Source organism: Dipodomys ordii, unplaced genomic scaffold (assembly GCF_000151885.1).
Source record: "Dipodomys ordii isolate 6190 unplaced genomic scaffold, Dord_2.0 Scaffold8, whole genome shotgun sequence".
Taxonomy (NCBI): Eukaryota; Metazoa; Chordata; class Mammalia; order Rodentia; family Heteromyidae; genus Dipodomys; species Dipodomys ordii.
In genome coordinates, this window is record NW_012267224.1 from 25,846,552 (window position 1) to 25,862,265 (window position 15,714).

At 38.0% G+C, this 15,714-nt stretch overlaps 1 protein-coding gene across 1 annotated transcript in view; it reads left to right on the top strand.

Annotated features, from left to right (window-relative positions):
- The first annotated feature begins 842 nt into the window (after window positions 1–842).
- The window catches only part of Fip1l1 (factor interacting with PAPOLA and CPSF1), a 59,804-nt gene continuing 44,932 nt past the window's right edge, over window positions 843–15,714 (top strand). The window contains exons 1-8 of the mRNA XM_013008922.1: window positions 843–1,136; window positions 2,460–2,499; window positions 6,752–6,809; window positions 8,775–8,878; window positions 11,688–11,752; window positions 13,099–13,206; window positions 13,641–13,771; window positions 14,067–14,135. Of these exons, the coding sequence (XP_012864376.1) occupies window positions 1,052–1,136; window positions 2,460–2,499; window positions 6,752–6,809; window positions 8,775–8,878; window positions 11,688–11,752; window positions 13,099–13,206; window positions 13,641–13,771; window positions 14,067–14,135 (660 nt within the window). The 5' untranslated portion in view covers window positions 843–1,051. The remainder of the gene's footprint in view (window positions 1,137–2,459; window positions 2,500–6,751; window positions 6,810–8,774; window positions 8,879–11,687; window positions 11,753–13,098; window positions 13,207–13,640; window positions 13,772–14,066; window positions 14,136–15,714) is intronic.

Consider the following 15,714-nt stretch of genomic DNA (forward strand, 5'->3'; position numbering starts at 1 on the left):
AGGGCCTGGATGGCTATTCTTGATTTTTTGGTGGTTAATTTAAGATAAGAATCTCACAAATCTCCCTTCTTAATCTTTTTTTTTTTCTGGTCCTGAGGCTTGAACTCTGGGTCTGGGCGCTGTCCTTCAGCTCTTCAGCTCAAGGAGAGCGCTCTACTCCACTTCCGGTTTTCTAGTGGTTTACTGGAGGTAAGAGTCACATGGACTTTCCTGCCCAGGCTGGCTTTGAACTTAGATCCTCAGATCTCAGCCTCCTGAGTAGCTAAGATTACAGGTGTGAGTGAGCCACCCCACCGGATCCTGGCTCCCTTCCTAATCTTACTTGAAATCTAGATCCTCAGATCTCAGGCTCCGGAGTAAAGAGTTACAGGTGTGAGCCACTTGCACCCAAAAGCACTTTTATGAATCTGCAAGAAGTCACTGGAATTTTTTTTTTTAAACAAGGAGGATGTATTATTCACACAGTGGTGCTTCTGTTGCGTGGTGGAAATTTTTCTACTGAGACTAGATTCATAGGGGGTTGACAGGTAAGAATTGATGCTATACTAACTATGCAACCTGTGAAAAATAACACAAAGGCTTTAGGGAGATTTTAAAGTTAAATCAAAGGTAGACAGGAGACCAGTATCAAAGGCAGAAGAGAACAATGGTGGAGCAACAGGCATCCCTGGGTACTAGCAGGGAGCTTGGGGGAGGGGAACCCGAGGCGACGCAGGACGCCAAGCCGAAAGGCAGAGCGGGATTCTGTAGGGGCGGGGCCAATAGTATTGCGCTTGCGCACACGGGCCTAAGCGGCCGCCGCGGAAGTGAAGCCACCTTAGAGACGCCGCGCCGCTGGGGTGCCGCCGCGCGTGCGCAGGCGGGGCCAGCACCGGCGTCTTCCTTTTCGCCTTCCCTGGCGCTGCCTTCTGTGGATTTTTGAGTCTCGCGCTTTCTTCGTTCGTTCTCCACCGAGTGCACTCCCTTCTCGCGTCCCGGGACAGCGAGGCAGGGGAAGGGGTTGGAAGGGGCTGTTGATCGCCGCCACCTTTAACTTGTGCGTGGGGCGGCCATGTCGGCCGGCGAGGTCGAGCGCCTAGTGTCGGAGCTGAGCGGCGGGACCGGAGGGGATGAGGAGGAAGAGTGGCTGTATGGCGGTACGGAACTTCCTGTCCCTGTCCCCCTCGGGGTGGTCTGAGGCCTCTCCCACGCAAGCCGGCGTCCGGGCCGCAGGCGCCGCCGTCTCGGGCCTCTCGTTAGCGCCCCGGCCGGCCCAATTCAGGCCGAGCGCAGCGAGCGCGTCCCCCGGCCCGCGGCCTCCTACGCCCTGCCCACGCCCCCCACCGCGCCCCACGTCTTCTCGGGGTACTCAGGGTGCGCCTCGCCTTCCCTCTACCTTCCCCGGTGTCCTCCGCCGCCTCCGAGCCTGTCTCTGGGCTACTTCCCTTCTCTCCCCCACCCCCTTCCCTCTCTGCTCTTTCTTCTGGCCTTCTCTATTGCTTCTGAGGTGTGCTTGCTGCGTCTCTTCTTCTTGCCTCCACGGCCATAGCTTTGCCCTTTGCTGACCCATGCTTTCAGAAAGTCATTCTGTAATAATAGTGAAATAAAGTTACATGCTGTAAAACTAACGTCTTGTTTCTTGATGGTCAGTTTGTATGGACAGTTTGTATGGAATGCACCTGCAAGGGTACCTCCTTGTCTGAAAGTCGTGCTTTAAAAATAATTAATTAAAAGAGAGACAGACAGAGAGATGGAAAACATTATGGCCCATAAAGAAAACCCTGAATGTCTCCTGTATTAAGGTGAAGTTTTTCTTTTTTAAGAGACTGCTTTTTAACCCACATCATAGATGTACCTCATGACCCTTAGGCATATAGTGCTCAGTGTCATCTCATGTGTTTGTTTTGTTTTGTTTCCTCTAAATTTAATGCATCTTGTACTTGCTTCTTGAAGGGGATTTGTTTTGACGTCTGGTTTTTTTTAATTTTCATTAAGTCATTATCCCTCTTGTCTGTTACACCAGATTTTAATGCTTGTTCCTTACTTAAAATTTAAAAGTCTTGATTGCTTAAGAATAGTAAGTAAAAGTGCACAGTGGGCACCATGCTGCTCCTAGATGTAACTTTGATAAAGTTGTTTAAAAAATATATTGTCTAGTGGCTTTAGCATTAATACCATTCTGAAATATGAATGTATGAGTTTCTTTTACACAGATCTTGGATCTTCAGTGCCTCTTAACCTTATTTTTAATAGTATAAAGTCTGATTTTGTTCCATGAAAGACTTTTCTTGTTAAACAATTATAAAGTGATCTAACTTTGGATATGCTTATAGGCCCATGGGACGTGCATGTGCACAGTGATTTGGCAAAGGACCTAGGTTAGTGCTTGTGATGATCACTTCAGATTTTCATAATACTGGTTTTTTTTTTCCCCCACCAGCTTGGTTTATTTACTTACTTTATTTTATTTTACTTGGTAGATGAAAATGAAGTTGAAAGGCCAGAAGAAGAAAATGCCAGGTTAGTGAAAATTCCTGTTGATGCTTGTATAGATTTTATCAGTTGTGTGATACTGTCCATTATTTCGTTATAATCGTTGGCTTGGTTTCACCATTTTAACTGCAGGTTGGGGACATTGAATCCCTTAGGGTTTACTCCTATTTCATGACCATTTCTGTCTTATTTGCTAGGAGAGTGAAGTGTTCAACTCTTGAGTTTAGTAACTGAGCTCAGTAGTAGCATATATAGTATAATCATTAACTACTGAAATATTTTGACTTCAAAATTTAAGGAACCCTGAAAAGTACCATTTTTATAATTTTATTAATATTTTTATATTAGAATATACTTTTGTTATAATTTCAGCATTTCATATCGATTAAATTCAAAGTAGAATTGACTAATTTGCTACGAGGTTGATTTTTTTTTTCTTTTTTTTGTCAATCGTGGGGCTTGAACTCTGGGCCTGGGCTCTGTCCCTGAGCGCTTCAGCTCAAGAACACTTTACCACTTGAGCCACAGCGCCACTTCCAAGGTTGATTTTTTTTTTTTTAAGTTATTAGAATGGTGAAAGTACAAGATATATTCAAAGAAACAATTTCCTCTTAAAATTTCAAACTAATGCATACTCAAGCATGTAAGAAATACCTGGAAGTATAAAGTGGAGGAAATGCTATTTCATACCTGGTAGGCTGACTGGTATCAGAGATAAGACACATGTTGTTGAGGATATGGAAAAATTGGAACTGTCATACATTGTTGATAGGATTATAAAATTCTGTAGCTGTTTTTAGAATTGTCTAGCAGTTTTCTGAAATGGTTAAGCATAGAGTTACCACATAATTGAGCAAAGAAGTGAGAATGTATACCTCTATGCCTAAACTTGTACCTGAATATTTGTTTGTTGGTTTTAAGTGTCAGTCCTGGAGCTTGAACTCAGGGCCTGGGCACTGTCCCTGAGCTGCTTTTGCTCAAGGTTAGTGCTCTGCCATTTGAGCCACAGTGACATTTTGGCTTGTTCTGTTTATATGGTACTAAGGAATCTAACCCAAGGCTTCATGCATGTTAGGCAAGCACTGTACCACTAAGCCACATTCCCAGCCCTGTACTTGAATGTTAATAGCATTATTTATCATAGTCAGATGGAAATGGAAATAACCTGTGTATTCATCAACTGACAAGTGGATAGATAAATGTGTCCACTTGGCAGTGAAAAGTAATGGAGTAATTTATGTTATATATAACAAAAGATGAACCTTGACAACTATATGCTAAGTGAAAGAAGACAGTCACAAAGGATGATATGGTGTATAATTCTGTTATAAAAAGTGTCCAGAACAAACAGGTCTGTAGACAGAAAACTAAGAGGTTTGGGGGGCAAAGTAAAATGGGAGTGAGTAACTGTTAAGACATGCAAAATTTCTTTCGGGCTTCATGTGCACCTTTTAGAATTAGGTAGTTAGGATGATTGTACTAAGACTCAATTGTATCCTTTAAAAGGATAGATGTGACTTAAGTCTCAAAAAAGCTGTTAGGCCAGGTGCTGGTGGCTCACGTTTGTAATCCTAGCTACTCAGAAAGCTGAGATCTGAGAATTATGGTTCAAAGCCAGCCTGGGCAGGAAAGTCCATGAGACTCTTATCTCCAGTTAACCACCAGAAACTGCAAGTGGCACTGTGGCTCAGGTGGTAGAGTACGAGCCTTGAGCTGAAGAGCGCAGGGACAGTGCCTAGGCCCAGAGTTGAAGACCTATGACTGGCAAAAAAAAAAAAAAAAAAAGGCTGTTAGAGCAACAAATGATTGGAGGAAAAAATTGTAGCTCAGGAAGTGTCTGAATTGGAGGAGGGTTCTTCCAGAATGTATTTCCCCAGTGTTTTTTTTTTTCCTATCATTGTATCATCTGCATTTAATCTTTTAGTTTTGAAATTTATATATTCAATTTAGTTCCTAATCCTAATCTCAGCCACAAAATTGAGATGGGCATGTAGTTAATGAAAACAATTAAATATTTCTTCCTATTCATTTCTTCAATTAGACAAGAAGCTAGTTGATTAGAGCATAGAGTTATAACCAAATGCGTAATTTTATGAGTTAATCTTTATGCCATTAATTTTTTTACTATTCTTAGCTACACTTTTGTTTACTTTGTCACTGAACTTTAAAGCTTCAGTACTCATAACTTGATAAAATCTATTAGAGATAATCTTCCCATCTTCTTTGAGTGATACTGTCAAAACTTGTTTATATTATTAAAACTTCATTTCACTGGGCACTGGTGGCTCATGCCTGTAATCCCAGCTAATCAGGAGGCTGAGATCTAAAGATAACGGTTCAAAGCCAGCCCAAGCAGGAAATTCCTTGAGATTCTAATCTTCAATTAACCATTCAAAAGTGGGAAATGGAGTTGTTGCTCAAGTGGTAGAGTACTAGCCTTGAGCACAAAAGCTCAGGAACAACACTCAGAGCCAGAGTTGTAGCCCCAGGAGTGGCATAAAAAAACTTTTATTTGGAAAGCTATTGTATTTATTCCACGGAGAGAAAATGTTTGTTTTTCCATAGTTTTCTTGTTCACAGCTGGCAGTCTATCACTTGAATTATGCCTCTAGTCTGGCTTTTTGCTGGTTATTTTGGAGGTGGAATCTTTCAGACTTTTCTGCTTGATCTGGCTTTGAACCACAAAAAAAGTTTCATCCTTTTAAATAGCTAGGATTACAATTAGGAGCCACCAGTGTCTTGCTATTTCTGACTTTTTTTTATTGGTCATGCGTGCTTGCTGTCTCTTAGCTCTTCAGCGCCACTTCTGGCTTTTTCTGCTTATGTGGTGCTGAGGAATTGAACCCAGGGCCTTATGCAGGCAAGGCAAGCAATCTACCACTGGGCCACCTTCCCAACCCTATTTCTGACATTTTATTGATGATGGAGAACTAAAATTCTAAACAATTCGATCTGTTGGGGAAGAAGTTTGGCAAAGCCTTTGAGTGTCTAGCTTGTTAGATCTTGCGTTGTCCTACCTAGGTCCTTGCTGTTAGAATTTGCATCCAGCTTTTTGGTCTGTTCATTGCTGAATTCTTCCTTGGTTATTAACCAGTTACATTACATTGTTTGCAATTCTGGCATGTTTTATCTGTCCAGGTTTTGGCTTAAACATTGTGATTGTTGTGTGAAATATAAAAGGCAAGTGAGGGTATAATACCAGAACAAATGTACGTACATAAACACTGATAAAACAAGCTTACTTAAGTAGGATATTAGAAGAATTATTGTTAGTCATTTGTTTTCTTGAGTCAAACTGTAGAATAAGAAAAATCTTAAATTTTCACTTTCTCTTCTTTTTGTTTGCTTTCCTTGTAGATGGTGTTCTAAAATGCTGCTGTAAATATTAAACTGACTTACGTCAAGTTGTTTGACAAAAGTAAAGTTTAGGAGAGATTAATACAAATTTAGTAAAAAGTTTGGACTATATGAACATATGAACATTTCTTTTAGAAGTGCTACTTGAATTCTCTGAGACTTGAGTCAAATGGATTTTTTTTCATTGTGCTTCTATTTTCCTAATTGTAAAATGATATGATAGCTAATACACACTGTTAACATTACAATTATTAAAATTAAGAAACTATACTGGGAGTGTTGTTGGTTAATGGCAAACTTGAGTCATGAACAGTGTATTTCGTTGTTAAGCTGTATATACTTAATACTGAATAGAAAATTTAAATGTTAAATGTGCCTTTATAAAAGTTTCAAAATCAATCCAAATTAGGCTTGCTAATTTGATTTGAAACCAGATAGGGTAGAAAAGTCTGCATGACTTCCATATCCAGTTAATCAGTGAACCATCAGGCTGGAAGTTTGCTGTAAGCAAGTAGGCAAGCCAAATATGCTTGATGCCTTGAGTTAAAATCCTGGTACTGACAAATTAAAAGTAAAAGAAATTATATCCTACCATCAAATTGCAATTCATAAATTGTGGAGTCATTTCAATTCTTCTTTTCTAATGTGTTTGTTTATTTATATTGATTTGTGATGCTGGGGATCAAACCCAATGATGCATGCTAGACAAAAACTAAACTACTGAGATATACTTCTTTTTCTAATGTTGAGTACTTGTTTAATATAAAACGATAGGAATAGCAAAGAATAGATCAGACAGATTTTACCATCCAGTAGGATAATTTTAAAAAACCTTACCAGTTGTAGCTTTAAAATATCAGTATAATCTATTTATAGTTTGAAAAGCAGTATCTGACTTGTATACTTATTTTTGTGTTCGTAGTGCTAATCCTCCATCTGGAATTGAAGATGAAGCCACTGAAAATGGAGTACCAAAACCGGTAACATACTCATAAAGCTTTGAAGCCCAGTGACTTTCATGTTAAAATTCTTTCTCAATAACTTTATTTATTTATTTATTTTTGGGTCAGTCGTGGGGCTTGAACTCTGGGCCTGGGCGCTGTCCCTCAGCTCTTCAGCTCAAGGTGAGCGCTCTACCGCTTGAGCCACAGCACCACTTCTGTTTTCTAGTGGTTTATTGGAGATCAGAGTCTCATGGACTTTCCTGCCCGGGCTGGATTTGAACCGTGATCCTCAGATCTCAGCCTCCTGAGTAGCTAGGATTACAGACATGAGCCACCGGTGACCGGCTGTAATTTATTTAAAAATAAAATCACCAGTTAACATAACTTTAGTATCATATGTGACCTGGCCCCTTACATCTATCTCATCTGGTGCCATCCAAAGGACTGTATGCAGGACTTAGGAAAAGAAATAGTAGAGAAACTTCAGAGGAAATAGAACATGTGCAAAGGGTTGATGTTTATTGTTTTCAAATAACTGAATGATTGTACAGTAACTGAATATACCACAAGAAAGCTTGGTTTTCAGAGCAAAAAGTGAATCTCACAACTTAAATGTGAATGTTGGTAGTTTTTAGCCATGTCTTTTTAATGTGGTAGTCTCTGTATCAAATTGGGAAGTCCTCTCATTTATATATTTATTCTTGTAAAAAAGAAGCCAGTTTATTTTTCTGAAAACAAACTTGTAGACAGGGAAGCATTTTGCAAGGTGGGTCAGTTTGCAAGATGATCAATTACAAATACAGTTTAAATAAATTAGGGTTTTTTTTGTTTTTGTTTTTTTTTTCTAAATGGTGCCAGAAAAGTTCTATTTCTTTCTTTCTTTTTTTTTTTTTTTTTGGTCGTCATGGGGCTTGAACTCTGGGTCTGGGTGCTGTCCCTGAGCTCTTCAGCTAAAGGCAGGCACTCTACCACTTGAGCCACAGCACCACTTCTGATTTTCTGGTAGTTTTTTGGAGATAAGAGTCTCATAGACTTTTCTGCCTGGGCTGGCTTTGAAATGTGATTCTCAGATCTCAGCCTCCTGAGTAGCTAGGATTACAGGTATGAGCCACTAGTGGCTGGCTTTTCTATTTCTTTATAGTCCTCCTATTTAATATGTAAAATATTAAACTTATAAGTAAGTAGAAATATGTAGCACCTTTAGGAGCTTGTAGCTTTTTTTCTTTTAAAACTACTTCTAAGACAAAGGACAAAGGAGGAACCAATGCAATCATGATACAAGACAATATGGTTAGAAATGAACTGTACTTCTTGGGGGTGGGGTATATTGGAGAGAGGGAGAATGGGAGGAAATGAGGGAGGGGGTAACAAGTTCAACAAGAAAGGTACTCACTAACTTACAGAGATAACTAACCCCTGTGTACATTACTTTGACAATAAAATTAAGGGCCTGGGAAGGTGGCTCAGTGGTAGAATGCTTGCCTTGCATGCATGAGGCCCAGGGTTCAATTCCTCAGCACCACATAAGCAGAAAACGCTGGAAGTGGTGCTGTGGTTCAAGTGATAGAATGCTAGCCTGGAGCTGAAGAGCAGAGGGACAGTGCCCAGGTCCAGAGTTAAGGCTCCACAACCAAAAAAAAATTAAAATTTAAAAAAGAATTAAAACAAAGAAAACAGAAAGCAACAACAAAACTACCTCAAAGCTGGGTGTACTAGTGGCTCACGCCTATAATTATAACTAATCAGAAGGCTCAGATCTGAGGATTGTGGTTCCACGCCTGTCTATGCAAAAAAGTTCCCATCTCCAATTAACCACTCAAAACCTAGAAGTTGCACTATGGCTCAAGGGGTAGAGCACTAGCCTTGAGTACAAAGAGGCCCAGGTCCGGAGTTCAAGCCCCACAACTGCTGAGAAAAAATACCTTACAACACAGGATAAATTCAGTTATTAATATAAAATATTGAAATGAATATATTTTACAATTGTTTATATTGATATAGAAAGTGACCGAGACTGAAGATGATAGTGATAGTGACAGTGATGATGATGAAGATGATGTTCATGTCACTATCGGAGATATTAAAACAGGAGCACCACAGTATGGGTAAGTTATTTTCAAGTAACACTGTATGAAAGTCATATAGCAAAAATTCTATGCCTATATCAGATGGTCAGATTGTCTGTGGTTGATTTCAGTATTTTATTTTTAGTGTGTGTGTGTGTGTGTGTGTGTACATACATGTGCATGCCTGTGTGTGTATGTGCTCCAGTCCTGGGGCTTGAACTCTGTCTAGGTGCTGTCCCCGAGCTTTTTTGCTCAAGGCTAGAGCTCTTAATTTTGACTTGGGTGGTTAGTTGGAGACAAAGTGTCGTGGACTTTTCTGCTTGGGCTGGCTTTGGATCACATTCCTCAGATCTCAGCCTCCTGAGTAGCTGGGATTAAGTTGTTAGCCATCACCACCCATAATTACAGGTATGAGCCAGGAATACCCTGATTTTGGTGATTTCATATTTGTTAGGTAAAGGCGATACAAAAGAACATTTGTTAAAATTTCTCCAGAAAGGTAATTATTTCCTATAGATAGTTAATTAGGTAGGTAGTTGGAAGAAACAGGTTTTGATACACACATATATATTTTAAATGAATTCACTACTATAAAATTTTGGATTAAAATTGGACTTAAATTGTAATTTGAATCTATGTTTGTTACTTTTTTACTTTATTATTTATGAACCTTTAGTATTTTAATTTTTTCTCTAGAAAAATAGTATCAAAAATAAGGAAGGGGCAGTGTTCAAAAAGAAATGTACTCATTGCCTGACTTATGTAACTGTAACCCCTCTATGTATCACCTTTACTTCCGGCTTTTTTCTTATGTGGTGCTGAGGAATCGAACCCAGGGCCTCAGGCATGCAAGGCAATATTTGGGGTAAACCAATATTTACATAGTGTTGGATGTTTTATTTCCCTAGTGGAACTCTTTTTCGAAAGGCATTTATTTCAGGAATGTAATGGCTGTCCTTGTAGTTTTAATGACTTTTTAGTGAATAGGGTAGAGAAGAAACTAATTACTCATGTTGACAATAGAATTACTTTCTATGTTTCATTGAGGCAGCTGTGTAGTCCATGCTTGCCTCAAACCTCTAAATTGTTGAGATTATCGGAATATGTCACATGCATTGGACTATGCCTCTATGCCTGTCTGAAGACTAGAAATTCTTTTTTTTTAATTTTAATTTTTAAATAAATTTTTAATTTTTAAATTTTAATTATAAAGGTGATGTGCAGAGGGTTTTCAGTTACATAACTCAGGTAAAGAGTACATTTCTTTCTTTTTTTTTTTTTTTCTCCCAGGGCTGAGGACCGAACCCAGGGCCTTGCGCACACCAGGTGGGCGCTCTTCTGCTGGGCTAACCCCCCAGCCCCTACCTTTCTTTTTTGATAATGTACTTGCTCTCCCCAGTTTTTTCCTCCCATCCCCAAGGGCTAGAAATTCTTATGTGGTTCTCATCTTCACTTGAGAAAGTAAAGTGTTGGGTTCATAATATGGGACTAGTAAGTCTTTTCTGCTAGTAGGCCTTTACAACTTGCACTGTGTAATCATTACAAATTTAATAAATACTATTGTATCAAATTATTTGTTTTTGTATATATAGGGCAATTTAAAGCAAATGTTGATTTAAGAGTAAAAATAATAAACCTGCCTGGTGCCAGTGGCTCATAGCCGCAATCCTAGCTACTCAGGAGGCTGAGGTCTGAGGGTCACAGTTGAAAGCCATACTGGACAACAAAGCCTTGAGACTTTTACCTCTAGTTAAGCACCAAAAAAAGGCTGAAGTGGAGCTATAGCACAAGTGGTAGAGTGCTAGCCTTGAGCAAAAGAACAGGGGGTAGGGCCCTGAGTTCAAGCCCCAGGATCAGCACTAAACAAACCTAACCAAGTTTTGGGGCATGAATTGTACAATGTACTTAGGACTTCCATAGTACTTAACTTTATTTTTTTCTAGTACTTTTCAGTTTCATGAATTATAGTTGTGCCTTTGTGTATGGAGATTAAGGAATTAGTATACCACAATTGAGTGTATATAGGAGGAGAAGGTAAAATAAATCTATTTGGCACATTTATTTTGAAGTTTCTTTACAAAACCTAAGTATGTGGAATCTAACACCTAATATATCTTGAGATTTGATGAGGCATGGTGGGGGTCTGTGGGAATAGAGAATATCAGACTTGCCTAAACTTAGCTAAAGCTAAGCCTCTCTACACACAATGAATATAGTGTTTTCAAGCCAGAATAAAGAATGGAAAAAATATCTGTGTAAGAAGCAAAGAAATACATTTATTTGAACACTGACAGTTAAATTATTATAGTTTTTCTATTTTTTGTAGCAGTCCTGTAACAAGGAGGTTTATAGACAGCCCTTAATTTCTGTATACTTTCAAACTAGAACTTTTGTACATTGTATTGTATATAGATATACCTGAGCTATGTTGGCTGTGTTGACCTTTGATTGTTAGAATCTAAATATCATGAAGACAGGAGTCAAACCTGTATAGCTTCTCATTCTATTCTTCTTGCTTAGCTTAGAAAGGGATGGAGAGTTTTCATTCTTGACCTAATTGCTGTATAGTGAATAACTATATGGTGACGAAATAAAGCAAAGGTGCATATAGTATTCTTGTAAAGTTTGTTAAAATGGGATATTCAGTTAGCAAGGAGACTTTTGATAGGGAAATAAGACTTTTTACAAAAACTATTAAGCAAGTGACAGATTTAAAAATTAGTATAAAATCTAAAATGTGTGAATAAATATTAGTCTTCCCATTTACTGTGTGGCTATTTAATAAATTGACTATATCCCTGTTTTATATACCTTGTCTTCCTCAGGATAATGTTTATTTTGTTTTTAGGAGTTATGGTACAGCACCTGTAAATCTTAACATTAAGACGGGGGGAAGAGTTTATGGGACTACAGGTAAGAGATTGGTATTTATAATTAGATCAGTAGGAAATGAAGGTACACATCTTGACTAGATCATAAATAACATTAAATAGCTCTTTTAGTGAGCAGTGTTTGACCATACATCGCAGATGTTGACAAAAGTTTTTCTGTTGATGGCCAAATGGTAAATATTGTATGCTATTCTAGCTATATAGTTTTTTGTGGTTTATTTGATGGGCACTGGGTGAAGTCAGAGCCATGCCTTCAGACTTTGTTGTTAGTCTTAGGGCTTCAACTCTGGGCCTGGGTGCTGTCCTTGAGCTCTTCAGCTCAAGGCTAGCGTTCTACCACTTGAGCCATAGTGTCACTTTGGGTTTTCTGGTGGTTAATTGGAGATAAGAGTCACAAGAATTTTTCTGCCCTGGGGGCTTTGAACCGAGATCCTCAGATCTAAGCCTTCTGAGTAGCTAAGATTACAGGCGTGAGCCACGGGTGCCTCGTCTGCCTTCAGCCCTTTTTATTCTAGGGTTTTTCCAGAGCAGGCATGGGCCATGGTCTTCCTCTTTATACTTCTTACTATATTCCTGCCGTAGATGGGATAATCGATGTGCCCTACTTTATAGATGTGGTATGAGGGGGAGTGTCTCATGAATTTTTTTTTCCCTTGCTGGCCTGGAGCTCTCTCAGCCTCCTATGTAGCTAGGAAGACAGGTGTGTTCCACTGTGTCCAATATTGGTTGAGATGTGTGTGCCTAGGCTGTTTTTGTACTGCTATCCTCCCAATTGGTTTCAGTCTCCCAGGTAACTAGATTACAAGTGTGAACCAGACACCTGGCCATAATTTTTTTTTTGTGCTTATTTTATAACTCCTTAAAAGGTAAAGCTTAACTTCACTCAGATTATATCAAAACAGTTTTATTTTATTTTTGCCACTCCTAGGGCTTGAACTTAGGGCTTTGGGTACTGTCCCTGAGCTGCTTTTGCTCAAGGCTAGTTCTCTACCACTTGAGCCACAGTGTCATTTCCAGCTTCTTTTGTTTATGTGGTATTGAGGAATAGAATCTAGGGCTTCATCATGCTAGGCAAGCACTCTACCACTAAGTTACATTCTCAGCCCTCAGAACAGTTTTAAAAATGGAAGTTAGCAACTTCCTGCTGTTAGTAATCTTTTCCTCCTTCATAGCAATAAGTCCCTACTCTTTCCATGCAGTTCATCTTAAAGTTACACCAGGAAGTTTGACTTTACTCCTTTCATTTATGGTAAACAATGCTTTGTTTAAAATGCTTGCCAGTTTTGGTGTCTGGAATAGTAAACTGGTGATGTCTCCCAGGCTTTTGCTAATTTAGCTCCTTTACTATTTTGTATTTCTGTAAAATAGGAACAAAAGTAAAAGGGGTAGATCTTGATGCACCTGGCAGTATTAATGGAGTTCCACTCTTGGAGGTCGATTTGGATTCTTTTGAAGATAAGCCATGGCGTAAACCTGGTAAGATAATTATAGATTTTATTACTTTCAAAGTATGAGGCCATCAGAAAAATATCTTTAACATTAACTTAACTTTTTTTGTCATTATGTTGGTTTTTTTTGTCCTAAGCAAAAGATGAATAATAAGCACTTATATTATTAAACCTAACTAGTGGCTAAGCATTATCATAAATGTAGACTTAAAAAATATTTTCTCAACTTCAGAAGGTTGTGCAGAGAAGTTATCAATTAATACACCATCAAAGTGTCCAGTTGCATATTTTTATTTTACTATTTCTAGCAAAATAATATTGATTAAAATGATACGACATCTTTGCTTCATGGGGGTTGTTTTTCAGAACTACTAGAATTAAGGTAGTAAGACATATAAATTCTGAATTTTTATATTTGTACTTCATTATTATTTGCACAGTAAAAATCTGTTTTGTCTTTAGGTGCTGATCTTTCTGATTATTTTAATTATGGGTTTAATGAAGATACTTGGAAAGCTTACTGTGAAAAACAAAAAAGGATACGAATGGGGCTTGAAGTTATACCAGTTACTTCTACTACAAATAAAATTACGGTAATTAGTAAATATTCCAGAATAACCCTGCCTTTTCTACTATCCCATTTTGACTCCCTGGATAAATCACTTTTTCCCCCATAAACATGATTAAATTCTACCTGATAGTTAAAAAAATTTGTTCTCTTTACCATGTTTGTTTTTTCCCCTTCCTTCCCTTTCAGGGTTTTATAATAATAATTATTTTATGTTCTTACTTTCAAGTCACGGACTAGCCACAGCTAGTTTGTCTTTATATGGCCTGTAAATTAAAAATTGTGTGGTATCCTAATGGGGAGTATGTTATTTAACTTAGGCCGAAGACTGTACTATGGAAGTTACACCAGGTGCAGAGATCCAAGATGGCAGATTCAATCTTTTTAAGGTGAATTTTAGTAAATTATCCTTGGTTGCTCTCATTTTTTTTGTTCTTGAGTCTGCTCCTGTACCACTACTCAAGGGACAAATTTAAAGTTGAAATAGCTACTTTTTTTCCAAACCTTCAGCTTCCTGGTGACTTGTGTATTTGTTAATTGTTGTTTTATCTTCACTTTTGCAAGCATGTGAATTTATAGCCTTTCATACTAACAAATGCCAAGTAAAACTATTCTCTGCTATATGTTGTGGTTTAATTTGAGTCTAGTACATATTTATGTGAAGGATAAAAAAGTTCACGACAATAGTAGTAAGCACTAATTGTAGATCATGCTCTGTTCTTTATTATCAGAATTGGAGGCTTAATTTTCCACATTTTCTTGAAAAGTATGGTAAGGGTGTATTAACATATCATCTCTCATGGGTATCATGTTCAAGATTCCAAAACTTTCAAGCATTCTCTGAAAAATCTGTGAGAATTTAACATAATGGAATAAAATCACATTTTAAAAAGTAATACTGAAAAGGATTATGCTTATGTGAGGGACTTAAAGGTTGGTAGTAGCAGGTGGTATTAAGTCTTAACTTCTCACTTCTATATACTGGGTTATGATAAAGACACCCAGTTCAAAGACCAAAACTCTATTTTAATACTTTATTTCTTGGAATTGGGTTGAGTATTCTTTTTTGTTACCAATTTAATTCTTATATTGAGTAGCACGGATTGGGTTATATACTCAGAGAATTTTTATGATCTGGATATGGAACTCTGTGCCCCTTTGGGGACTACAAGTCCTGTCCACCAAACTACTGCCTTATGCAATGCATGTGCTATATCCGCAGATGTAGCCGCTCTGCTGGACACAGTTCTGTATAAAGAATTTAATTTTAATTTACATCCTACTGTGGGTAAGTATTTGGTTCTTGTTTTGTTGTACATATTTTGAAAGTTATTGATATTGTCCTCCCAATTTTAAATGATTGTTCGGTTCTTTTTGGGGACATTATCTACTTAGGCAACTGAATGTTTTGTTATGATTGGTTATAGCGAATAGACTGAAAAGTTGTCTTTATAATAAGCTACTTTCTTTGTAGTGGTACATTTTATTTTTTCTAACAGAAATGAGAACTGCTGTTTTACATTCAGCTTATGTACACTAGGTTTTGTTTCATAGTAGATTTCTAAAAATATAATCTAGGGGCTGGTCTCTCCTTGAAGGTAGCTGTTGTTATATTGTTAATGTTAAGCCAGTTTATATACACATTTTCTATTGAAATATTTTAAGATTCTTAGTTATTTGAAACGAGGTCTCTGTCCCATCTATTCTGGCTATTTGATTCGAATAAAGACTTGATTTTAGATGGATATAATCTGTTGGCTTTCTTGCCCTGAAAATGTGAATTAGAAATACTGATTTGGAAATTGGAAATAGGGTATTTTAATACTGTTTGTGACAAATGTTTTATTCTTTAAGAGTTATTGTCACTTGTGGGCTGGGAAGGTGGCTCAGTGGTAGAGCGCTTGCCTTGCATGCCTGAGGCCCTGGGTTCGATTCCTCAGCACCACATAAGCAAAAAGAAAAAAGCCG